We start from the raw sequence: 27,284 nt of genomic DNA on the forward strand, positions 1-27,284 counted from the left end.
AAAAAGAGCGAAACCCCCTCCCAAAAAAAAAAAAAAAAAAAAAAAAAGTGACAGTTGGCTCATCTCCCAAATCCAGTCGAAATCCACTTGCCTGTGATTCTTTCAAGCCCAGTATATAAAATAAAGCTACAGAATGGCCCTCTTCAACCACATTGATTTAAGGGCTTCATTAACATTTAGGCATATGAGGAATAACTTATTTAATCCTTTCTTAGAAAAGGGAAAAACTGCACAGTTGTCTTATTGTCATCCTTTTTTTTTTTTTTTTTTTTTTGGAGACAGAGTCTTGCTCTCTTGCCTAGGCTTGAGTGCAGTGGTGCAATCACAGCACTGCAGCTTTGACCTCCTAGGCTCAATTGATCCTCTCACCTCAGCCTCCCAAGTAGCTGGGACTACAGGTGTATGCCACCACACTCAGCTATTTTTTTTTATTTTTTGTAGAGATGGGGTCTCACTATGTTGCCATGCTGATCACTCCTGGGCTCAAGTAATCCTCCTGCCTTGGTCTAGAGTAATAAGCAAAACTCTAAACTCAGTTTAAACCATTTTAACCTTAGGATGTTAATCATAATAGAAATAGAAGATTTGTTGTCTCTCTCTCCAGTCAGATCTATGTTCATAGTTAGGAGTCAGGAAAGTATATATTTGTTTCTTCAATCATCTGTACATCCATTCATTCTTCCATCCTGTATTGTAGTAAATGTTTTGTGCCAAGCGCTGTGGTAGTAAAGCATCACTGCCCCTTAGGAACTTACTAACATCTAGCTCCATCTGTGAAATCTCCTTTAATACCCTACTAATCTGTTGAGCAAAATTGATCAATTCCTCCCTTGTGATTCCACAATCCTTTGTTCATTTCGTTAGCCGTCGTTCAACTGTTTCTACCCCATACTATGTACTCCGCTAGGAAGGTACTGGGGGTATAAGGTCAAATAGAAGACAGCCTTTGCTCTCAAAGAACTCAGTAGTAGAGTAGTAAGCCAATGATTGCAATACATGTGACAGTGAGGCAATGGAGGTTAAGTAGTGGTGCGAAGAAGAGAGTGGACAAGCAATGTAGCCCCAAGCTAGAGGCGAGAGTGGTTAGAAAGCCCACGGCTGCAGTATTGAAAACATTGACAGGCATGAGACTAACAGCAGGGGACACTTTCTTCCTTTTTAATAGAACGTCTTATATTCTACTATAGTTAATTAACTGTGTGTTTCCTTCCTGTAGACTGTGAGCTTTTTGAAATCAGGGATGATTTTATTCATCTTTATATCCTCCCTGTGTTTTATTCATCTTTTTATACTCCCTGTGCCTAGCACAGTGCCTTGCATATATTAATGTCCTATACATGCTGAAACGCGCAAATGAATTGCAGAGAATGGCCAAACCAAGCTGAGTAACAAAGGCAGTAGAATATGAATATCCTCAATAATCAACTGTTAGGTAGAAACAGCATCCCCCATGAGAAGGTAACATATCTTGTCATGGTCACACAATCACTTTTCTAGAAAATATTTCAGTGGCTTTAACCCTCAAAGTTGTTCTCAAGATGTGAGAACACACTGATTTCTAATGCCGAACAGTACCTAAATTGCAATCGCAAGTGTTTTAGGGGCTCAGTGCAGCTTTCAAACAATAGTCTGTTATTCTAAGACACAACCTGGCAGAGAGGAACCACGTCCCTAGGTTTGAGGCAGAGAAGAGAAATCGCCTTTGTCCCAGCAAAAACCATAACATCTTTATGGTGGCCTTTAGCATACACAGGCTTTCATGTATATCATCAAAGACCAGCTGCAACTTCAGATCAAGGAGAGCCTTTGTGTGCTGCTGATTCATGGCAGGGACTACGGGTCACTCAGCAGTCTCTTTAGCCAAGCTGTTATGAGCAGAGGGTGACACCAACAGATTCCATCCTCTTTGGATACAGATGCACATTTAAATTAGTCTTTGGTGGCAACGGCAGCGTGGGAGCATGGAATGAGTCCTCAACTGGAAATAGAAGGCCTGGATGCCAAGTCCTAGTTTTGTGAGTAACCAGTTAGTTAGGAACCAGAGTTTCCATTAACACGGGGAGGTGTATACTTGCCTACCTCACTGGGTTGTTGTAAAGATTAAATGAGACTGCCAATAAATATCTGATCACCTCCTGTTTGTCAGGTGCTCTGTTTGATGAGTAAAATGGACCCTGACATCTCCCTCGTGAAGCTTTCAGTCTAGTGGGAAAGACAGCTATTAAACAAATTATTACAAATTTTACAAATAAATGATTCAGGCGTGTCAGGTGCCATGAGGGACAATGACAGGATGTATTGCAAGAAAGACTGTGTGGAATGGGGGGTGGGGAACCTAGCCTAATCTGAAGGTTCTGGAATGCCTTCCTGAGGAAGCAGTCTTATGTCCCTGAACATGAATACACCTGAGACCTGCAAAATGTATACAATTAGAAGGAAAGTGTATTATTTTCGTTGATGTTCTTATTTTTCGAGACCCTGTGATTTGCTACACTTAGCAGCCTCTCAGGAGAATAGCTGTTTCAGTAGTTGTCTACTCTGTGCAGAAAATTCAGGGAGAATTAAGAAGTATTGTCTTTTTTGTTATTAGAATTATTAGTTATTAGGGCTTAGAACTGGTAGACAACTGCAGAAAAAGTGAACCTTTAGCAGGTTGTGTGTTAGTAACCACTTTTTGTAAAGAAATTATTAAAGCCCAAAGAGATTAAGTGACTTGGCCAAGGTCATAGAGCTTAAGAGACCTGAAGGGAAATTATATTGTCTGCCATGGCAGTATTCCTGTTTTCTTTAACAAAGATAATATTTTAATACATTCATTGGAATTTTGAACTGGAAAAGTGATGAGGCTGGATCTCCCTCCAGTTGCTAACTAAATGCCAACAGTCACAGGATAACAGCTTGCCCTGTATCGTGCCTTTTGTAATAAGGCATTGTGGTTAAGAACGTGGACTCTGGGACCACAATGCCTGGTTGAATTGGTTCTGGGACATACTGGTTATGAGATGCTGAAGAAGTTAATTAATCTCACTGTGCCTCAGTTTCTTCATGCAAGAAATGGGTATTGTAACAGTATCCACCTCATAGGGTTATTTTAAGGAATAAGTGAGTTACCACAGGTAAAATGCTTAGAATAGAGCTTGGCACATAATAAAGGCTTGATGAATTTTATGTTTTTTTTTTTTTTTTTTAAGAATAAAAGGGAAACTCTTAGCAAAGAAAAAACAAAACAAAACAAAATAAGCCCCTTTCCCTAACCAGAAACACACCCAACAATTCTTTTTTTTTAAGTGCTTTAAAAATTTTTTTTTAATTTTAGGGTAGAAAATAACCATGAAATTATTTGGGTAAAGGTGTTCCCATTTCCAAACTAAAACAAGGCAAAGCTTTTTTTTTCTTTTTTTCTCCAACCTGATCCTTTTCTACCTGATTCTTCTCTTATGCCTTTATAGCTACAGATCTGGGACACAGCAGGTCAAGAGAGATTTCGGTCCATTACCCAGAGTTATTACCGAAGCGCCAATGCCTTGATCCTCACCTATGACATTACCTGTGAGGAATCCTTCCGTTGCCTTCCTGAGTGGCTGCGGGAGATAGAACAATATGCCAGCAACAAGGTCATCACTGTGTTAGTGGGTAAGTAAGGGCTAAAGAGGAGGGAAATTGATTTGTGGGCATCAGAGGATTTATAATCACGTAAAGCTCATACGTTGGTACCTTCCAAGAATATAGTCCATAGCTAATCATGCAGTCAACCTTCAGTTCTTCTGTAATTGAAAATGAAATAGGTCCTTTCCCATGGTGACGGTTTAGAAAAATAAAGTAGAAAACATTGCTGATTGATTTTTCTATCAATGTAGGCTCTAGGGAAGAAGTTGGATGGCCATGAAAGTTATGTGAGCTGCTAAAAATTTTAAAAGTCTAATTACAAGATGACAGAAAGGGCTGTTCTAGAAGAAAACTATCTTTTAAGTTGATAAGGAATTCATTATTGAAGCAATTGTTTATTGCCTAAAAAATGGATTTTAGTTATTCTTCCCTCCTAACATTTAGCCTTCCTAACATTTAGGCTGATTTGAGAAATTCTATGTTTCACAAAGAATCCAGTAAGGGAAATGCTGTGGTTTATTTCATCTTGTAGGAGAATAAAATCTCTATTTAGTATGAGGGAAAGCATAAAACAACCATAGATTTTCTATGGTGACAGATATACGCATTGAAATGGACCAGATCATTAAACACTTCTCTATTTGTAGTGAAAAATATTAGTAACCATTTGATTGTTAACACATTTTCTTCCTAGACTGGGACGTTGCTATATAGTCTAGCAATACCTGAATTTTGGAAATTTGAGTAGAGAGCCTTAGAAGCATTGTTAAGTTACAAATTATGGTTAACAATAATAAGCTCAGTAAAGACTTTAGTGTTATAATTGGTATATATGTGTCAGGAATGATACTAGGAACTTTCTGTGTTGTGATCCCTAATTTACAGATAAGGGACCACGACTCAAAGAGGTGAAGTTCTTTTCCCAAGGTCGCACAGCATGTAAGATCAACTCCAAGCCCTGTAGCTGTCCAGCTGTAATAGGTTATGTTGTAACAAATTGCTGGACTTCTCCTTCAGGCTGCTGGGTGAAGCATCTGCGTTTCTATGAGCTAGTGCTCCCTGTAAATGCCTCTTGTACAGTGGTGAACCTTTGCCATGGAGCATTTGAGAGGTCTGCATTTGTACTTTCTATTTTACAGAAAGCCTTTGGGAACTTGAGTCAAAGTGTTACTACTTGGGATTTTATCTAAGGAAGTTAAGTGAAGATTTGAGGGGAGATAATTAGTTCAATTTGAAAGAGGAATTGGCTTTAAAAAAGTTTTACTATGGAAAATTTCAAACATACACAAAAGTATAGTAAATTCCCTTCTACACATCTCCCAGCTTCCACAGTTACCAACCCATGACCAATCTTATTTTATCTCTTCCTTAAAAATGCTGTCCACCTTCTCCCTCAGATTATTTTTAAGCAAATCTCAGATGTTGTATTAATTCATGTTTCAATATCTGTGTGTATCTCTAATAGATTTTTAAAAAGAAAACCTAACCTCAATGCCATTTTTACACCTAAAATATCTTTACAATTTCTTAGTAGCCTTAAAAACTTAGTATTCAGATTTCCCTGATTGACTCATGAATTTTTTTTGTTTGTTCAAATCAAGATCCAAATAAGGCCCAGAAGCCAGGCATGATGGCTCACACCTGTAATTTCAGTGCTTTGGGAAACTGAGACAGGAGGATTGCTTGAGCCTAGCAGTTCAGACCAGCCTGGGCAACATAGTGAGATTAGCCAGGCATGGTGGTATACACCTGTGGTCCCAACTACTCAGGAAGCTGAGGCAGGAGGATCATGTGACCCCAGAAGTTGAAGGCTGCAGTGAGCTATGATTGTACCACTGCATTCAGGCCTGGGTGACAAAACCAGACTCTGTCTCAAAAAAAAAAAAAAAAAAAGAAAGAATGCCAACTAAGGTCCATATGCTGTAATTGATGGCTATGTCTTTTCATCCTTTTTTCTGAAAGTTCCACTCCCATTTTTTTTCTCCCTTAGAATTTATTGCTAATGCATTGTTTGTCCTATAGGCTTTACAAGTCTAAATTTTGTTTTATCACCCCTGAGGTATCATTTGACATCACCTCCATCACCTCCATTTCTTGCAGATTTGTAGATAAGTCTAGAGGCCTGATGAGAGTCAGGGTTTCTTTGGTTTTCTTTTTAGATAAAACACTACATACATCATACTCTGAGGTATACTTCTCATAGGACAGGCAAGAAGAATGCTTGATTCTTTCTTTTTATTCACCACTTTTCAAGATAGCAAGTTGGTTCTCCAGTATCTTCTAACTGTTGACATCTGTTCATATTTGCAATATTATTATACATTTATAGATTTAAATAAATTTAATGGGCCGGGTGAGGTGGCTCACCCTTGTAATTTCCAGCACTTTAGGAGGCGAATGTAGGTGGATCATTTGAGGTCAGGAGTTTGAGACCAGCCTGGGCAATATGGTTAAACCCCATCTCTACTAAAATATACAAAAAATTAGCTGGGCATGGTGGTATATGCCTATAATCCCAGCTACTGGGGAGGCTGAGGCAGGAGAATCTCTTGAACCCGGGAGGTGGAGCTTGCAGTCGGCTGAGGTCATGCCACTGCACTCTAGCCTGGCGACAGAGCAAGACTCTGCCCCAATAAATAAATAAATAAATAAATTAATTTGATGTATTTCAGTCCCTTGCACTTATTATAATTGATGCAGCCATTGTTCCAACTTTGACAGTGGGAGCTTCTTCAAATGGGCTCCTGAGTCGTTTTTGGCATGACCACAGGAATGTTGGATAATTTTTTTGTTTTCTGGTATGGCAAGTGTTCCAGCCACATCTTGTGCATTTCTTACCCCAGACCTTAAATTAGCCCTTTCTTCAAGAAGTGCTTTCTTTTCAATGGGAAGTCATATTTAGAGGCCACAACCTTGGTGTTAGGAGTCCTCCTGTAGCAGGTTGGCCATTGTTTTCTTTCAGTGGACAGAGCTTGTGTGTATGTGCACATGTGTGTGATGTATTCTATAGTATCCACAAGAGGGTTGTCCTATGAGGTTCTGCTAGCATTCTGACTCACAAGACTGCTATAGACCACACGCGACATCATGTTCACTTACAAGGACACAGGACAGGAAGCACAGCTTAACAGCAGATCAGCATCTGGCATCCCTCGTCAGTGGAAGTAATCCTAGCAGCAGTCCATGTACCTTTCCAGGACCTCCTACCCAGTCCCCAACCCCCAGACAATTCTAGTGTGAGGGAACAAGGCTCATGTCAAACAAATGGAAGATCTGCCTTGGCCTAGCAGCCTAAATACCCCATAGGAGCCTATATTTATTATAACTCCACAATCATAACTCTCAGAGTCTCTTCCAGGGAAGTCACCACATTCAGGGAAGCCCAAAGTTATGGCTTTCCATTAGGTATTTACAAATTCATAGATAGAATTCCGAGGCCAGAAGTAATTTATCAATGAGGTGTCATTTTTACCATAAGCAGCGTTGCCAGGTAATAAAATTGACACATCTTTGTCAAGTTTCCTGGAGAATAAAGGTAGGTAGAAAACTTTTTAAAGATAAAATACATCATGAATTATTCATACTGATACTTCTATTTATAATTCAGGACTGCAGAAATTTTACTTAACCTCATTAATCTTATATTTCCTTTTTCCTATGCCAAAAGTCCCATGATCCTAATGATACCAGCATAATTACTCATTTGCTTTATCCCGTAATATACAGATAGCAACCTCAGAATAATAATACCAACAGTACCACCAACAAGATGATTACCTAAACAGTTCAAGATTTTGCCTTCAATTCTTTTTGTCCTTAGGCTGTATACCACTGAGGATGCACGGTTAAATTACTGTATCTCAAACACCTTGAAATAATTACTCTGTTGGCCTAGCTTGGTGACACATGCCTGTAATTCCATCACTTCTGGAGGCCGAGGCAGGTGGATTGCATGAGCTCACAAGTTCAAGACCAGCCTGGACACTGTGGCGAAACCCTGTCTCTGCAAAAAATATTTCTAAAATTAGCTGGACGTGGTAGTCCACGTCTGTAGTCCCAGCTACTTAGGAGGCTGAGGTGGGAGGGGATGGCTTGAGCCCAGGAGGCAGAGTTTGCAGCAAGTCAAGATCACACCACTGCACTCCAGCCTGGGCAATAGAGCCAGACCTTGTCTCAGTTAAAAGAAAAAAAGGGTTACACTCTGTGTGGTTATTCCACATATGATGAACGTGTTCATTTGTTTAATTTTGCTTTCAGTTTTTAGGGATTGCTTTTTAAATTTAATTTTGAAATTAATTGTGTAATTATAATAAAGCATTTTTAAGTTCCTAAAGTAAAATCTACAAAACAGAGTATATTCAGAGAAGTCTGGTTTCTATTCCTTTCACCTCAACCCTGTTCCTTTCCTAGGTAACCATTTTCTTTTAAATTAAGATGTTGGTTTATTCTTCTATTAAAAGATAAAGAAATAAAATATGCATATGATGTATGTATTCATATCCTTCCGTTTTTCTTGGATAGACAGTGCATGTTGTATATACTTTTCTCTGCTTTGCTTTTTTTTTTTTGCTTAATAGTGTATCCCAGTGTTTCCTTTGCATGGCGTTATATAGAAATACTCCTAATCGATTTTTACAACAGCAAGTCCTCTGTTTTGTGGATGGGCCATAGTATATTCAGTCAGTGCCCTACTGATGGATATTTGGGTTGTCTCCAGTTCCTTGCCATTATGAATGGCACTCATATTTTAAAGTAAATATTTTGGTAATCACAGTCACATTTGCTTTGCTTTACTCGCCCATCTGTCTGGTTTGACTTCAGATCTGGAGTTGAATTTTGATGCTTCTTAGCCTGCACAAAGTCAAATGATGATTCTTTATTTGATTTTACTACTGTTATAGGCAACAAGATTGATCTGGCTGAAAGGAGAGAGGTCTCCCAGCAGCGAGCTGAAGAATTCTCAGAAGCTCAGGACATGTATTATCTGGAGACCTCAGCCAAGGAATCTGATAATGTGGAGAAACTCTTCCTTGACTTAGCATGCCGACTCATCAGTGAAGCCAGACAGAACACACTTGTGAACAATGTATCCTCACCCTTACCTGGAGAAGGGAAAAGCATCAGCTATTTGACTTGTTGTAATTTCAACTAAAGGCTGAGGCATAGAGAAGCAAAAGGAATCAGCGACTGCCCTGATGGGCCACGAGATGCTGGGGAGATCTGGCGATGACTGTGGCTCCCGCTCTCAGACCTTCTGACTCCTGTGGGCTCCTGAGCTTACAAAAAGCATGGCAGGCCAAGGGCCTCGACCACAGGCCAGCATTAGCAGAACATATAATGGTTTCACCCTTTTGCAGTCTGGAGTTGGAGCAAGGAGAAAATTGCACTAGGCACTCCATGATCTGCAGAGCATGTTGCTTTTGTTTTTTTAAAAAGCAAGTAAAAGCGCATTCCCGAACAGAGTCCAGGGGGAAATGTACTGTAGGGATCCCTCCTGCACATCAGTGGGTGCATGTGGGAGCTGTTCTTTAGGGCTTCGGTGGTAATCTTCTGGGGGCCCTGGTTTTCTTGTCTACCAGATAAACCAAAACTGGGACGGCCAAGTACAGTCTCTGTGGTACGTCTTGATGACCCCATGGAGATTTTGCAAAGTGTTATTTCTCTTGTCCACAGGCACTTTCAAGAACTTTGGGATGTAAAAATGAAATGAAACCTTTACCCATGACCAACAGTAACAATCATTGTTTTAGTAATATATACAAGCTCCATGACTCCTTTTGGTGCTAATGATTCTGCTATTTCACAGACCAAACGTTTTAGTACATTGATGTCCTTAAATGTATTATATAGAAATAAAAAAATGGGGGAAGACCATGAATCAGCACTCTTTCTCAAAGTCTCATTACTACCTTTTTAAAGGTGGATTTTTGGGAAAAGAGAATACTTTTCCTTTTATGTTCCCCTCTGAATCTCTACCATTCTGTTCTCTTGTCTCTCCAGCCCTTTAAGTAAATGAAAAAGTTTGCAAACTGAAAAATAAATAAATAAATAAATGTTTTTGATGATATTCTAATATAAAAGCTTAGCTCTAAGACATTTTGAGTAGTATGAGGAAACAGACCAGATATGACCAAAATACTGTGGATTAAGGGACTGTAGTGCAGGGCTCCAAGCAGAGCACAGTCCTTGATAGTAGGTCACATCTTTTACTTCCTGGTACTCTCCATCTTGGACAGACCAAGGCTTAGGATTTTGTAGATTTTTTTAGTATGATAAGTGAGAATAGCAACAGATGAAAAGTCTCACGACCCATTTTTATATCTTTGATGATAACCTGAGAAAAATTCTGCTTGTGGAAGCAGATCGAACTATCATTTTTTCCCCTCCTTCTTGTAATAATGTTACCCTCAGATGCTTAACCATACGTTCTTCCTTTTTTCTTTCTCTTTTCCTCTGTTTTTCTGGTCTCTCCTTTTCTTCTTCCCTCCTTCCCTCCCTCCCTCCCTTTTTCCTTCCCTCCCACCCATATATGCATGTGTTACTGCGAATCTCCAATTCAAATGGAGGTGTATATGCCTTTACTTAGCCAATTTTAAAACAGGACTCAAAATGGAAGATGTGCTGCTGAATATATGTTTCTGTTTCTTCAGTGCCATACTTTGATAGCTTCCAATTTGTTCACTGATATAAATGCAAATTGGGAAAATAATTAAGCCTGTATGCTGTTGATGCTGTCAGATGTTTCTGTAGCTTGCTGCTTAGCATAACTGAGGGATGAGTAATGGAATAAGGATATGATGTGTAATTCCACTGTTGCTGTAGATGGTGACAATCTCAGTCCTGATATGTTGATGTTTGAAAGCTATTTAATTGTAAAGAAATGAGTCATGTAGAAACATGATGTTCATAAAGCATTTCTAGCATTTCTCTAGCAGATTCCAGATTGACCAGTCTCTTGCACATGGGATTATGCATATTTTTTAAGGGACTGATAACTTTTGATTGGCCTCACTGTGTTTTCCTGATCCTGTGGGAAAGAGAAAGGGATCCCAGAAGTTTGTTTTTCTTTTAGAATCAGTATCTGCAGGAAAGGAAAGTCATTTTAATAAAACCAAAATAATTTATAATAATCGTTGCCTTTCCCTCCCCATCCTCTCCACTAAGCCAGCAACTAAAGGTATTCAGAAATCAAGTTAATCCAGGTGGGTAAAATAACTTTTTTAAACTGTAAGGAAATGTTCCTAAGTTTAGATTCATTACCTGTCATTTAGGGCAAAAATCCAGTGCACCCAGCACATTATGACCCAACTTTGTCTCACAGTAGCAAGTGCTGAAAATAAAGTTGCTTTGTGAACTTGGAGGAAGTGGCTGTGTTAGATTGGACTGATTTAATTGCAGAATAACACCTTTTAGGGCCACACTTATGTTATTCATTAGGGGTTAGTCTTCTCTGTATATCCATGGCCAGACTGAGAATGGGATTAAAAAGCTGTGAGGTCTTGGCCTCTTTCTTCCCTGTTGCTCCTCCCAGCCTTTCTATAACTTACCATCCATGGCCCATCAGCAGAAACACATGAGAATGTGGGACTTTGTTTCTTTTTTTCTTAGTTGTGTGAATTCCAGATTAGGCCTTATGGATGCTTGTCTACTAATATATCTCAAGTTTGAAAACAATCCCTGACAATATTGTAGGTGCAATAAATATTAGTCGAATAAATATTTAAGTGCCAAGATCAGGGGGAGGCTTTTTTTGACTAAACAGAAATCCCTTTAAGTAGAACTTAATAAAGGACACTAATTACAGTCATCTTAATCCAGGCCAGGACCTAAATTTATTGGTTTGCCTAACAGTCTTATTGCCATGGCAGTATTTGCTAAGATGAGTCTTTAGATAAAAATGAATTCTCATTTAGTGGTGGATGAAAAAAGAGAAATTGCTTTATCATAGTTTAATTCGGCTTTGGTCTGCTAAGACTACCAGGGTTCGTGTATTCCTCCATTTTTGGTGTGATCTTTTTCTTCTTTCAATAAAGTTATTAAATATATGGCAAAACTTTTTTCAGTTTCCAATGAAAAATGCATGATACTCATGTCATGGAATCAGGCTTGGGGAAATCTATGAAATAAAAATTTGCTGATAATGATATTTCATTATGGCTTTGTGTAGACTATATCCTCAAAGGATTTTGTGCTTCTTTGCCCATAGAAGGCTTTTTCTCCCATTGTATGCTTTTATTAAATCTGTTGAATTATATTAATATTTTTTGAATTTGCATGGCCAATTACTTTTTAGTGGATTACTAACATTAGGCTGTGGGATCTTCCTGGCCTTTCTTGTTCCCAGTCTTTTAATCATTTCATGTTTTTATCTCTCCCTGAGTAAAGTGGCAAGAAAACTAAAATGAAAGTTAAATAGATTGATTTGACAATGTGTCTGTTCTTATTTAGAGTTTATAAGGAGGGTAGAAATCATTGACCAAAATAAGATTTTTGGATCAAGATTATTTACTTTAAGCCATTTAGACTTGTTGGCCAGAGACACCACATTTAACAAAGGACTGGGTTCTTAACTTCTTTCATTCATGAATATATATACCTTGGGAGGACACTGGTGACAGAGTTATGCCAATGATTTGCCATATTACCCTCTAAGCTAGCCTGTAATTCTACCAGATCTCACACAAGTTTCAGGTCATGACTCATACTGAGTAAATATCAGTTGTAAATGGTTTTGAATTGGTCTTCCTACTAAAGTGAAACATCTCCCTTTAAACCAAGCCACATGAATGAAATATCATAATCAGAAAAAAGTGTTTCTTTTTTTTTTTTTTTTTTTGCATAGCAAACCAATGGCCTTCTCCACTAAGCCAGCAACTAATGGTACTCAGAAAACAAGTTAATCAAAGTGGGCAGAACTTTTTGAACTGTGAGGAAATGTTCCTAAGTTTAGCTTTATTACCTGTCATTTAGGCAAAAATCTAATTTTTTTTTTTTTTAATTTCTTAATCCTGTAGAACCCTGTATTTCATGGTAATGAGTATTTAGGGATCATTGCTCTATTAGTCTCTGGGAGAGATCGTCTAGGGTTTGCCATTCCTTTTTTTCTAGAATTTTGTTGTTGTTTTAACTGCAACTGGTTACTTTTCTCAACCATGGTCCTGACATGTTTATACTATGATGCTTTTGAGACTTAGCTAAAGAATTAAAAGCCGTAAAACAACATTTGCTTCTCATCCTTCAGTCAAATGTGTTCCATTTAAGCAGTATGGTTAAATACTAATTTTGGGATATGTTTTCTTTACTTTCTTTTTGGATTTCATTTCTGTGACATGAGCCTATTTGTGTTTGGAAGGAAAGATGCCTTCCTTTACATTCTTTACACTGGTAATTTTTTCATACTGAACTAAGAAATTATCATCCCTTCAAAACACATTAATATAGCAATGTTAGAGTAAGGGAGATAGCATTTCATTTCCTCTCCTTAGTCCCATTACGTTGGAATGTTATTGTCATTTCCAGAAGCCACACTTTGAAATTAAAAATGAATTGAGGCATTACCAGCCCGCTGAAAGAATTTTATTTTTATTTTTTTTTTTCGCCACTCCCCTCCCCTGAAGAAATTTTAAATGCAAGACATTTAAAGAATATTTGAAGGATTTGGGGAGATTTTGGTTAGGAAAAAAAGGGGACTATAATTAGTGCATTAGAGCAAGATGCTCTGTGGTTCAGAGGGGTGGAATGAGGCCCACTGAATGAGGCTGTAGGGACACAGATTTGGGTTCCATGTCAGGGAGACAGTTCTCAAAAAGTTGGTTCACTATGGGACAGGTTGCTTCAGGTAATAGCCTCTGTCAAGCAGAGGCTACGTAAGAGGCTGGCAAAGATGTGGAGAGGATCCAGTTGGTTGGAGACTGGAGCAGGTAACTTATTAACCTAAATTCCATGTTGTGTGTAGTATTTTGTCCCTCATAACATGTTTGATTAAATATTTGTTAATCCATAGCTAATGATTTTTTAAATGGGGCCTTGTTCTTCTGCCACAAGTGCATCCCACCTTCATCTTTCAGGGAAGAGGTTGGTTGCATGTTGTTAGGCCAAGAGACTGGCCCTCCATTATGCCCCATGGTGGACTTGCCTTGTCAGTCCATTCACTGATGTCCTGTTGAAATCACAAATTGGTTCTTGAGTTAAAAAACTGTTTTAGTAGAAGTTACATGAAATTATTTATCACTTGCCAAACATAGGCCTTTAATAAATAATGGGTGTCTCCTTCATGATTTTAGGATAGGCCTTTTTAGCAGAGCAGAATCTTCTGTTAAAGTTCTCACAAACAGATCAACATGAAGTTTTGCAGTTCCCAAGAGAGACGGGCTGGTGGGTCACTGATGTAAAGCAGTCCACAAGATCTATTTTAGAAAAGTCTCAATGACATTTCCTTAGTTTGTTTGATTTTCTTGAGAATACATGAGTTTAGCTCATCGATAGGCTGAGGAAAAAAAAATTTTTTTTAAAAAGAATACATGAGTTTAAAAGAACTGCTTTATGTAGAAAGCAATAAAAACAAGTATTTTTGACTTGAAAATCAGAGGTAACTATAAGCAATTTATATTGCTTATATATATAACTATAAGCAATTTATATTGCTAAATAACTTTCACACTTGCTAGACTGATAGACGGCTTTTCATTGATCTTTTTTTTTTCTTTTTTTAAGTCATGGTCTTTAATCAGTATGGTGAGAAATCTGTTTGTGTTTGGGTGAGACTTCTTTGACTCCTTTGGACAAGAGGTCAGAGCACAAAAGCTAGTCACCACTTTGACTTCTTGAGGTATGAGCCAAAATTTTACTTTCCCATTAATTTAAAGCAGAATTTTTGAAGATGCTGTGTTCTAGTTCCTTATGGAATCTTTGGTGGGTGGTGACTTTGACAGTTCAGAGTGATGTGGCGAGTGATATGGAAGGGAAAACACTAGGTGTGAGGAGACCTAGTATGCCACAAATTGGCTGCGACTTTAGGCAAAGCACAATATTTTGAGCATCAATTTTTTCATCTATGAGATAGACCTGTCAGGATTGTTGCGAAAATTAGATGAGATAAATTGAAAGTACAATGCTTGGTAAATAGTAAGCACTCAAATATTAGTTCTTTTTCTCCTTAATTAAGAGCAGACATTGAATGGTCTGATGCCAAGTGAGATCCTTAAGAGACAAAACAAAGAAACTTTCCTAGCTTCAAAGAAAAGAACTCCATTTCTGAAAGGGTGCCTTAAAAGGAAGTCATTAATTTGATCCATCCTTTTGCCTTTGGGCATTACTGTCACCCTCCATTTCTTTACATACTTCAGGAAAGGTGGTCTCTCTCCCAAAAGGCAATTCCAGGATTGTAAACTCATTATCAGGAAACTTAATCTTAGAACTGAAATACCTCACAGTGCAATTTAAACCTCTTTCTTCTTGATCCCATTCTTCATGGGAAGAAAACTGGGTGGATCCCTATCTTCTTTTTAAGGAGCCACATTTGCCATTTATCATTGCTGTTTTGCCTATTAAAAAAAAAAAACAGTCAAAAAAAGCTCATTAAAATGATAATTATTTACTTAGTGTATGTCAGGATAGGTATTTATTACTCTTAGCTTCTTATTGGTATCAGATGTAGATCATAGTCTTATTGTTAACTCTTCAGTTATATACATACACTTTCTTTAGTTATATAATTGATAACAAAGTGTGCTTCTGAAGAATTATTCTGGTTGTATGGCTCTTGTTTCCTCCCCTTCGTTAAAAATGGAGTCATGAATCTCAGTTTTGTGATCTGCTTTTAATTTCATATATGACATTTTTTGATGCCCATAATTACTAACATCCAAAAGGGTTTCTTCCCTTTTCTACATGTGCACTAAGTTCTAAAACAAAAATTGGAATACAAAATACCTAATAAAGCAAAAATTCATGTACACAAAAGCAAAAGATAATCTAGTTTGTTAAGATAATTTGTCACTAACTGGTTGAATAACGCACAGTTTTTGTTTAAAATTACACAGTTAAGCCTGGATTAATTAACAATAGTAAAACTTGACAAGTCTTTTGAAAAACAGCTGCTAAACATATTGCTTTCTGGAATGTAATCATTAGCAACAAATTCTCTCTTATCCTATACAATTGCAAAATGCTAGTGGAACTTTCTTGTAGGCTATTTGACAATGAATGTTAATTGAATTATTTTTTAAAAATGTAAAATCCTTTGGTTCAATTCATTCACTTCAGAGAACAGTAAAAATCTAAAAAAAAAAAAAAAAATCCTCTTATCCCTTTAAAGCCTGTTTACGCTTTCATGTCCGTGTTGTAGAAAATTTCAAATGCTGGCTTCTAATTTCTACTCACTGAAGTGTCTTCCAGACATACCAGATGGTTGGAGCTCCTTTGATAGTACATAAGGGAGCTATATAAATGTATTTGAACTAACTCATAAGCAAAATTTCTGTTTCCAGAAAAAAAGAAAAAAGAAACTGCTCAAAATTTTGATAATACAGGAGTAAAAAGAGTTTTTTGATAATCTGAAGGGAAAAAGTGTGACCCATATATCTTGTACACACTTTTAATGCATGAATTTTAGTATAGAGATGAAATAAAATGCAAAATATATAATTCTGAAGCTCTTAGCAGCTAGTTAAAATATTTAGAAAAGCTGCTTTATGAAGACTTAGAGAATCCTTGATCTCCCCACCTTTCCTATCACTCCATTAAAACATGGATCTTTAATATTAATAAACACATAGTTTTAACTAATAAACAGGTTAATTACTGAGTTTTATGAACTCGATTCTTCATATTTGCCTATTGGTTTTAAGCATAGGATATCAGTATTATTTGTATACAGCAGTATATAAAATTTAACCAACTTCAATATAAGAATAGTACTTGATTTTAAATGTTAATATGCAAATATTAACAGTATACTACATCATATTTTATGTGTTCATATACTGATTTTGTTTTACTTAACAAAAAGTCTATTAGAAATATAACCCACTGATGACCTGAGTCCAATTAGCTGAAAACGTTCTATAGAAAGATGATTGTATGAAAAATTCAATCAACATTAAAAAACGGAAGTGAGGAAGGAACAGAAACTTTAACAAAATATTCTTAAACGAAGTTGCATCTCTTTTTAAAATTAAGATACAATTGGTGCGCCATACAGTTCACCCTATTAAAGTGTAAACTTCAATGTTTTTAATCATATTCACTAAGTTGTGCAACATCACCACTGCCTAACTTCAGAACATTTTCATCACCTCCAAAAGAAACCCCATACCATTTGCAATCACTCCTTCTCCTCCTTCCCCCAGCATCTTGCAACCACGAATCTACTTTCTGTCTCTATAAATTTGCCTATCCTGGACATTTCATATAGTCAAACAATATTGTGGCCTTTTGTGTCTGGCTTCTCTAAATAAGCATAATGTTTTCAAGGCTCATCCATGTTGTAGCATAAATCAGTACATTGTTTTCATGGTTAAATAATATTTCATTGTATGTATATGCCACATTTTATTTGTCCATTTATCATTTGCTGGACATTTGGGTTGTTTCCACGTTTTAATTATAATAATGCTGCTATAAACATTTATGTAAAAGATTTTTGCATGGGTTATGTTTTCACATCTCTCTTAAAAACAATTAGTCCAACAAATCAAATCATTTATGTTTATTTAAGTAGAATCTCTTGCAATTCTATTTGGAGAGTGCAACTTATGATCTTGGTTTAATTGATCAATTAGGAGACCCCTGAATAAAGACTAACTCCCCAATATATCCATAAGAATTTTTCTATAAGCCTGTCATTTAGACATGATAATCATTGTCATGAAGACTATTTTAGTCTTGCAGAAATTGTCATCACACGGAGGATTTCTTGTCCTCTGCATTGTAAAGGACAACTACAAATCATGCTGGAGAAGAGTACTCATTAAATCTTTTAGGATTCAATGAAGTAGCATTTTAAATATGTAAGTTATTTTATATATTGTCTGTCTTTTAAAGTTTGGACTTTACTTGTTGAAAAAAGTTTGTCAGATCGCCAAACCACATGACTGCCCATTCATTGTAGCTTATGTTTTTATTATTAAGGAATAATTCATACTGAAAGTAAAAGAATGTATTTTGTGTGCAAAGGATGAATGTATTAAAAACTTTTTATTTGTAACAATTTTTTTAAAAAAGCTAAATGGAAATTGCTTTCTCATGTACTTGTATATAAATAAACATTTCCTCTTGCCCACATTCGGAGAATCATATGCCATCAAAGTACGTAAAAAGCAAACTTTAAGTGTACTAATGGCTTTCAGCATGGTGCCAAGTGTGCCCTGGATCTGGGGGATCTAGGGGATCTGGAGACCTGAGTTTAAATGTTGATTTTCTAATTGGCCAACTTGGGACAAGTCATTTAACATAATTGCACTATGGTTTTTTCTTTTATAAAACAAGGGGCTAGTTTAGATAATCCTTAAGGCCTCCTCCGATGAAAAACACTAAAAGAGACTACTCTGCTATATTCAGGATGTGAAAATTATATGCTAATTATATCTATTGGTGAGAAAGATCCTTTATCCTATCATATATATTGGAAGGAGTATTACACTGAAAACTAGGAATCACAAATTCTAGTGCCAGTTCTGACATTGAGAAGCCATAAATTCTAGTCCCAGTCAGAATGATGTTGGATTAATCACTTCAAACTTTATTTTTCCCAACTACAAAATATGGACACTAGATTAGATAGCTTCAAGGTCCCTTCCAGCTAAAACACATTATATGATATCACTTGAGATTTTTTACGTAATTATTAATGAGACTTCTCATCACTAGTAGGACATTCATTCCTTCACCCATTCATTTATTCACCATTTATTGACATACACCATAGGATGGGCACAAGAATCTTTTAGATGCCCCCATCGCCACTGCAGAAGTCATAGATTTGCACCTTTTCTTGAAATTCATTTCCACCCCAATCCTTGCCTCTCACACTCTGTCTTGAGCATGCATTTCAGAGATGAATGTCCTTGATTGAGTATAGTAGGTCATGGAACATGATAGAGCTAACATGATGACAAAGGGGTCAAACCTTTGACCTTGGGCTCTCTGCGTAGTATTCTTTAGTTAATTGAACATGGGCAATCTGTAACACTTTCTGCCATTATTAGTTAATATTTATAAAGTATTGGGCTTTGAAAATCATTTGCTATAATTTTATGTTATTGTCCTATGGCAGCTTATCTGCAGTTGGTATGAGGCTCTTAATTTTGCTGTTTTAGCACCTTCACTAAAAGGATGTGTTTGCAGAAATTTCTGTTCTAAATATGCACGTTGTGGGTTTTTTTGTTGTTGCTGTTTGAACCACATGGAATTTGTGTTCTTATAGGTCAAAAACCGCCAGATAGTGGCAATTTTATATCATTCTCATATGATCTTGTAAGTCATAGCAGCAAAGACTGGCAGGCAAATGCCACTAGCTGTAGAAAAATCTTAAAACTTGTTTTTTCATTCTGTTTTGTTTTTGCCACTAAGGGAATTTGGACAAGTTAGTTCACCTTGTACATTGGTTTTTCCACTAGTTAAATGGAACAAATTGCAAACTTGCATAGAATTTTAAAATGCTCATTCATATAAAAATCATTACAGATCACTGAAGAAAAGCACAAATACAGTCTATTCCTAAAATATCAAAATGTTTAGATCACTGTGCTTCTCACACGGACAGTGTAATTCTACAGATACACAATTTTTTGGCAAATTGGAAATCAGTATTTTGAAAAACATTGAGGATCACTATTATTGTTATTATTATAGGATGAAGTCTTGCACTGTCGCCTGGGCTGGAGTGTAGTGGTGCGATCTCGGCTCACTGCAACCTCTGCCTCCTGGGTTCAAGCAATTGTCCTGCCTCAGCCTCCCGAGTAGCTGGGATGACAGGTGTGTGCTACCTAACATGCCCAGCTAATTTTTTGTATTTTTAGTGGAGACGGGGTTTCACTATGTTGGCCAGACTGGTCTCAAACTCCTGACCTTGAGGATCACTATTACTAATTGATTCAATTATTCCATGCCTGCTAACTGGCAGATTATAACTGATATATACTACCTATATGCCTCAAAACATATCTGCAACTGAGAGGTGAAACTGGAGCTATAGTTAAACCACAATCACATGGGTGTACTTTCGGCCAGGTGCTCACATCTGAATATTTCAAGACCTGTAGTACATTTCAGGAACTGAAATATCTTATTTCCATTGCTGGCAAGAAACCACATGTTAATAATATAAGACTTCTTATCTGTATTTTAATGCTTGGAATTTACTCCAGCCATAAAATGGTTGCATTTTCACATTTAGGTCAAAATAAGCTTGGAGAAACAGTCTGACTTTGATCTTAGAGATGAACCCACAAGAATTAACAACCGTATGAGGCCTAACACTCTACAAAGTTTACTGATGCTCATATTTATACTTAAATACTTAATCTTTATTGTAATTCTGTGAAGTACTTTCAGCTCCTGAGGTACAATGTATAGATTTTGAGGCAAGGCAAAGATTAAGACACAGCTTTGAACATGGATATATTTTGGGCAAAGTGAATGAAGAGTACAAAGACTTTAGGCCAAAGTACCTATAATCCTTTGCAAGTTATTTAACCTGCTTTCATCTCGGTTTCCTCATTTGTTAAATTAGGATCTCAGTGCTTGTCTTCATTTGTTTGTCAGTTACCTGTTACTTGCCAGGTGGTGTTTTAGTCACTGGAACTATAGCAGTGAACAAAAAGTAGTAAAAAGTACTTTTGTGGAATTTACATCATAGCATGGGAGGGGTAGAAAATAAAGAAATGTACAGTACATCAAGTGGTGATAATTACAATGAAGAAAATAAGGGCAGGCATGGTGGCTCACACCTGTAATCCCAGCATTTTTGGAGGCCGAGGTGAGCAGATTGCTTGAGCCCAGGAGTTCAAGACCAGCCTGGTCAACATGGTAAAATTCCTTCTCTACAAAATACAAAAATTAGTTGGCATGCTAGTGCACACCTGTAGTCCCAGCTACTCAGGAGGCTGAGGTGAAATGATCTCTTGAGCAGGCTGTCAAGGCTGCAGTGAGCTGTGATTGTGCCATGGCACCCCAGCTTGAATGAGGGCGAGAAAGAAAAAATAAACGAGGGAAAGGTCATGATGGTGGAGTGTTGCTAATTTGTGTAGGGTGGTCAAGGAAAGGCTTCACTGATAATGTGTCATATGAAAATAGACCTGAGCCAGGTGTCGTGGCACATGCCTGTAATCCCAGCTACTTGGGAGGCTGAGGCAGGAGAATTGCTTGAACCCGGGAGGCAGAGGTTGCAGTGAGCTGAGATCACACCATTGCATCCAGCCTGGGTGACAGAGTGATACTCCAATACTCCATCTCCAAAAAAAAAAAAAAAAAAAAGAAAAGAAAATACACCCAAAAGAAGTGAGGGAGGGAACAGTATACAAAATATTAGTGAAATGTGTTCTAGGCAGAGGGAACAGAATGTGCAAAGGCATTAAGGCAAATGAATTCCTGGTGCTTCAGGAGCATCAGGGATTCTGGTACAGGTGAAACAAAATCATTGAGTGAGGGGCAAGGATAGATGATGTTTGAGGGGGATACTGGTATAGATCACAGCACCTTGGAGGCCATTGCAAGGACTTTGGTTTTCACTTAGCATAAAATGGCAGCCCTTGGAGGGTTTTGAGTAGAGGAGTGATCTCAATTTATATTTTAGTATGGTCACTCTGCTGCCCTGTGAGGATAGATTATAAAGGGGCAAGGGTAGAAGAAATGTAACCATTTAGGGAAACTACTGCTACAATGCAGGTGAGAAAGGGTGACTTGTACCATAGAAGTAAGTGTGGAGATTGTGGGAAGTGCTCATGATTCTGGCTATATCTTATTTAACTTTGTATTATATCATAGAAAGTGTCAACATAGATAAAAACAGAATAGTGTAATGATACTTTATGTACACATAATATCAACTCATGGTCAATAATTGCAATAATTATCAACTCCTGGTCATTTTTATTTTATCTATATTCCCCCCATTTTCTCCATTCCGTATTATTTTGAAGCAAGGCCCATGCATCATACAATTTGTTTCTTAATTTTTAAATTTCAACTTAATTTAATCATTTTTTTAAAGTGATGGGAGTCTTGCTTTGTTGCCTAGGCTGTTCTTGAACTCCAGACCTCAAGCATTCCTCCCACCTTGGCCTCCCAAAATGCTGGGATTACAAATGTGAGCTTCCACACGTGGCCTATCATACAACCTAATCCAGAAATATTTTGGTATGTATCATTAAAAGACAAGAGTTTTAAAAACAACCATAATATATTGTATCTGAAAACTTTTAAATAAATCTTTGATATCCTCATACATGGATTCTGTATTTTATTTATTTATTTAATTTTCTTTTGAGACAGAGTCTCACTCTGTCGCCAGGCTTGAATGCAGTGGTGTGATCTTGGCTCACCACAACCTCCGCCTCCCAGGTTTAAGTGATTCTCCTGCCTCAGCCTCCCAAGTAGCTGGGACTACAGGCATGTGCCACTATAACCAGTTAATTTTTATATTTTTAGTAGAGACAGGTTTTCATCATGTTGACCAGGATGACTTCCATCTCTTGACCTTGTGATCCTCCTGCCTTGGCCTCCCAAAGTGCTGAGATTACAAGAGTGAGCCACTGCACCTGGTGGATTCTGTATTTTTTAAAATGATAGAACCTATAGGTCTATTTATTTTTTTTTAGAGACAGGATGTCTCTCTGTTGCCCAGGGTGGAGTGCAGTGGCATGATCACAGCTCACTACTGCCCTGAACTCCTAGGCATAAGCAATCCTGCTACCTCAGCTTCCCAAAGTGCTGGGATTACAGACACCAGCCATTATGCTAGGCCTGGTTGGTGTTTTTTTTCCCTAAGATAGTGCTAATAATTTGGACACTGACAGCTGTTTTACTAACCAGTGGGTTATTAAGAGCAGAATTATTTCCCTTTAGAAAACTGTTTGAGGCAAAAACAAAAACCCATCCATGTGGTGGATGGGCACAGTGGCAAATGCCTATAATCTCAGCATTTTGAAAGGCCAAGGCAGGCAGATTGCTTGAGCCCAGGAGTTTGCCTGGGTAACATGGTGGAACCTTATTTCTACAAAAAATATAAAACAAACAACAAAAAAATAGCCTGGCATGGTGGTGTGCACCTGTTGTCCCAGCTACTCAAGAGGCTGTGGTGGGAGTATCACTTGAGCCCAGGAAGTTGAGGCTACAGTGAGCTGTGATTGCACTACTGCACTCCAGCCTGAGTAACACAGTGAGAGACTGTCTCAACAACAAGATGACAATCAAAAAAAAAAAAAAACAACAACAACACATAGTGAGGGCTGGGCATAGTGGCTTGCACCTATAATCCCAGCACTTTGGGAGGCCGAGGTGGGAGGGTCACTTGAGACCTAGAGTTCAAGACCAGACAGGGCTACATAGCAAAGCCCCATCTTTGCTCACAACTTTTTAATTAACTAAGTGTGGCAGCATGTGCCTGTAGTCCCAGCTACTTGGGAGGCTGAGGTGGGAGGATCACTTGAGCCCAGAAGTTTGTGCCTGTAGTGAGCTATGATTGTGCTACTGTACTTCAGCCTGGGCAACAGAGCAAGACCCTATCACAAAAACAAAATGTGGTGGGATGCTGACATATGTGGCATATTGGTTAGGATTATTTGGCTATATGTAATTTTTGAAACCTGATAAAACAAAATAAGGTTTTGTTTGTTTGTTTGCTTGTTTTTTGTTGTCATGTGAAAGTCTAGAGGTTGATGGCCTGGGACTAGTATTGTGGTTTCATGATATTGTCTATGCAACATTTCCATTTTTATCTCTCTGGCCAGGACTTGGCCTGCAAGGGAGCATGGAAAACATATTCTTTAAATAGGGAATAATGCTACTCTAAATAAAATAGGCGTTTTGTTACAGAGAAGAAAGCAAAGAATGGATATTTGGGTAGGCATTTAGCAATTTTTGCCTTAACATTTGTGGAAAGAACATGGTTTTATAGACAAAAGACTGAATTCTAATTCTACCATATACTGATTGTGACCTTGAACAAGTTATTTTGCCTCTGTGTCTCAGATTTTTCTTCTCTAAGAATTGAGCTAATACCACTGACCACACAGTGTTCCAAGGACTAACTGAAAGAATACAGGGCATTCCCAGGTGTTTGCAGTGGAACTGGGAAAACTGTAGGGTATGGTCCAGCTGTGTCGCATGGAGACAAGCCAGACCAGGGAACAGTTCTGAAGTAAATTCTTACTTAAACTTCAGCTACCCGACCAAATTGATATTTAAAATGAGAGAATTTCTGCCTAGCCACTGGGTATCAATATTTGTACATGCAAAGTCATCTTTAGGGGTGGGCAAGATAGCCGACCAGACCCAGCTAAGTGGAACAGCTCCCACTGAGGGACTGAGATGACTGGCGTGGTCTTAACAGATCTTCAGAGGGAAGGCACCAAGAGTGAACAGAGGGAAGACACAGAAGATGGACTGAAGGAGGAGAAAACTGGGAACCCTGCATGGGGCTACTGTGCACTGGAACTTGTTCCTGGTCCACAATGGGTCCAGGGGAATGGGTGAGTTGAATCGGCAAGGACCAACCTATTCTAACCACAGGCCTCTGGAACCCTGGCAGGAGGAGAGGCCTCAACCACCACGGAAACTTGAGTTGGCAGGAAGGGCTGCTTAGAGAAGTGGTAGGGGCAGTAAGCCAGCTGATGTGGAGCCCAGAGAGTTTATTTCCAGAGTGTCTGTAGCAGAGCACAGCCAGGGACACCCTTTCCCCTAGGCTAAACTTATTCTCACAGGAGACTTTAGCCCTAGGGAAAATGTTGGACCTGATCTCTGCCAGGTGATCTTGCCTATCAGCTGTGGCTGGTCTGACCTGAGCACCCCTTGGACTGTTGGCCTTTCCTGAGGCCTCAGCCTGGCCATACCTGCTTATAGCGCACTCTCACGTGCCCTGGGGGCCCGCACCATAGCTTCTACACTGACAGACTATGCTTGCTCAGTGGAGAGCTCTAACAGGGCAGCCCCTATGGCCATACACCAGCTGGCATTAAAATTCAGGTAGGCCACATTCAAATTCAGGAAATGCAGAGAACCCCAGTAACATACTTCACAAGAAGATCATCCCCAAGATACATAATCATCAGATTCTTCAGGGTCAAAATAAAAGAAAATAATGTTAAATGCAGATAGAGGGAAAGGCCAGGTCACCTATAAAGGGAAGCCCATCAGACTAACAGCAGAACTCTCAGCAGAAACCCTAAAAACCAGAAGAGATTAGGGGCCAATATTTAACAATCTTAAAAGAAATTCTAATCCAGAATTTCCTATCTGGCCAAACTAAGCTTCATAAGCAAAGGAGAAAGAAGACCCTTTTCAGTCAAGCAAATGCTGAGGGAATTTGTTACTACCAGACTTGCCTTGCAAGAGCTCTTGAAGGAGACACTAGTTATGGAAAAGAAAGAACCTTACCAGCCACTACAAAACAAAAATGAAGTACACAGACCAGTGACCCTATAAAGCAAGCTCATAAACAAGTCTGCAAAATAACCAGCTAGTATCATGATGACAAGATCAGATTCACATATATCAATACTAACTTTGAATGTAAATGGGCTAAATGCCCCAATTAAAAGGCACAGAGTTTCAAGCTGGATAATGAACCAAGACCCATTGCTGTGCTGTCTTCAAGAGAAGCATCTCACATGCAATGACACACATAGGCTCAAAATATAGGGATGGAGAAAAATCTACTAAGCAAATGAAAAACAGAAAAAAGCAGGGGTTGCAATCCTAGTTTACAGCAAAATAGACTTTAAACCAAAAAAGATCAAAAAAGACAAAAAGGACATTACATAATGGTAAATGGTTCAATTCAACAAGAAGGTGTAACTATCCTAAATACATATGTACCCAACACAGGACCACCTAGATTCATAAAGCTAGTTCTTAGAGACCTTCAAAGAGATTTAGATTTCCACACAACAATAGTGGGAGCTTTAATACCCCGCTGGCAATATTAGACAGATCAATGAGACAGAAAATTAACAAAGATATTCAGGACTGGAGCTCAGTACTGGATCAAATGAACCTTGTAGACAGTACAGAACTCTCCATCCAAAAGACAACAGAATATACATTCTTCTCATCACCACATGACACATACTCTAAAATCAATAACTTAATTGGAAATAAAACACTGATGTGATCCTCATCAAATGCAAAAGAATTGAAATCATAACAAACAATCTCTCAGACCATAGAACAATCAAATTAGAAACCAAGACTAAGAAAGTTACTCAAAACCATCCAATTACATGGAAATTGAATAACCGCTACTAAATGACTTTTAGGTAAATAATAAAATGAAGGCAGAAATCAAGAAGTTCTTCAAAATTAATGAGAACAAAGATACAACATACCAAAATCTCGGGGACACAGCTAAGGCAGTGTTAAAAGGGAAATTTACAGCATTAAATGCTCATGTCAAAAACTTAGAAAGATCTCAAGTTAACAACCTAACATTACAACTAAAAGAATTAGAGAAACAAGAGCAAACAAATCCCAAAGCTAGCAATAGAAAAGAAATAACCAAAATCAGAGCTGAATTGAAGGAGATTGAGACATGAAAAACCATTCAAAAGATCAATGACTCCAGTAGTTGTTTTTTTTGAAAAAAATAATAAAACAGAGCACTAGCTAGACTAATAAAGAAGAAAAGAGAGAAGATACAACTAAACACAATCAGAAATGACAAGGGGGATGTTACCATTGACTCCACAGAAATACAAATAATCATCAGAGAATATTATGAACACCTCTATGCACATAAACTAGAAAATCTAGAAGAAATGGATAAACTCCTGGGCATATACACCTTACAAAGACTGAACCAGGAAGAAATTAAATTCCTGAACAGATCAATAATGAGCTCTGAAATTGAGTCAGTAATAAATAGCCTACCAACCAAAAAAAGCCCAGGACCAGATGGAGTCACAGCTGAAATCTACCAGATGTACAAAGAGCTGGTACCATTCCTGCTGAAACTACTCCAAAAAATTAAGGAGAAGGGACTCCTCTTTAACTCATTATATGAGGCCAGCATCATCCAGATACCAAAACCTGGCAGAGACACAACAACAAAAAAGAAAGCTTCAGGCCAATATCCTTGATGAACATTGATGCAAAATCCTCAACAAAATACTAGCAAAGTGAATCCAGCGGCACATCAAAAACCTTATCCAGCATGATCAAGTTGGCTTTATCCCTTGATGAAAGTTTGGTTTAACATACACAAATCAGTAAACATGATTCATCACATAAACAGAACATTCATCACATAAACAGAACTAAAGACAAAAGCCGCATGGCTACCTAAATAAACTAGGTATTCAAGGAAAATTCCTCAAAATAATAACAGCCATCTATGCAAAAACCACAGCAAATATCATACTGAATGGCAAAAACTAGAAGCATTCTCCTTGAAAACCGGCACAAGGCAAGGATGCCCTCTCTCACCACTCTTACTCAACATAGTATTGGAAGTTCTGGCCAGG

General features: G+C 37.9%; 1 protein-coding gene across 6 annotated transcripts in view; it reads left to right on the plus strand.

Moving 5' to 3' along the window:
* The window catches only part of RAB30 (RAB30, member RAS oncogene family), a 99,930-nt gene extending 82,167 nt beyond the window's left edge, over positions 1-17,763 (plus strand). For all 6 annotated transcript variants that reach the window (XM_032295882.1, XM_032295884.1, XM_032295886.1 and 3 more), the window contains 2 exons: positions 3,450-3,633; positions 8,508-17,763. In XM_032295882.1, the coding sequence (XP_032151773.1) occupies positions 3,450-3,633; positions 8,508-8,758 (435 nt within the window). In that variant the 3' untranslated portion in view covers positions 8,759-17,763. The remainder of the gene's footprint in view (positions 1-3,449; positions 3,634-8,507) is intronic.
* Positions 17,764-27,284: the final 9,521 nt, after the last annotated feature.

This window comes from Sapajus apella, unplaced genomic scaffold (genome assembly GCF_009761245.1).
Source record: "Sapajus apella isolate SASKATOON/1434 unplaced genomic scaffold, GSC_monkey_1.0 scaffold34, whole genome shotgun sequence".
Taxonomy (NCBI): domain Eukaryota; kingdom Metazoa; phylum Chordata; class Mammalia; order Primates; family Cebidae; genus Sapajus; species Sapajus apella.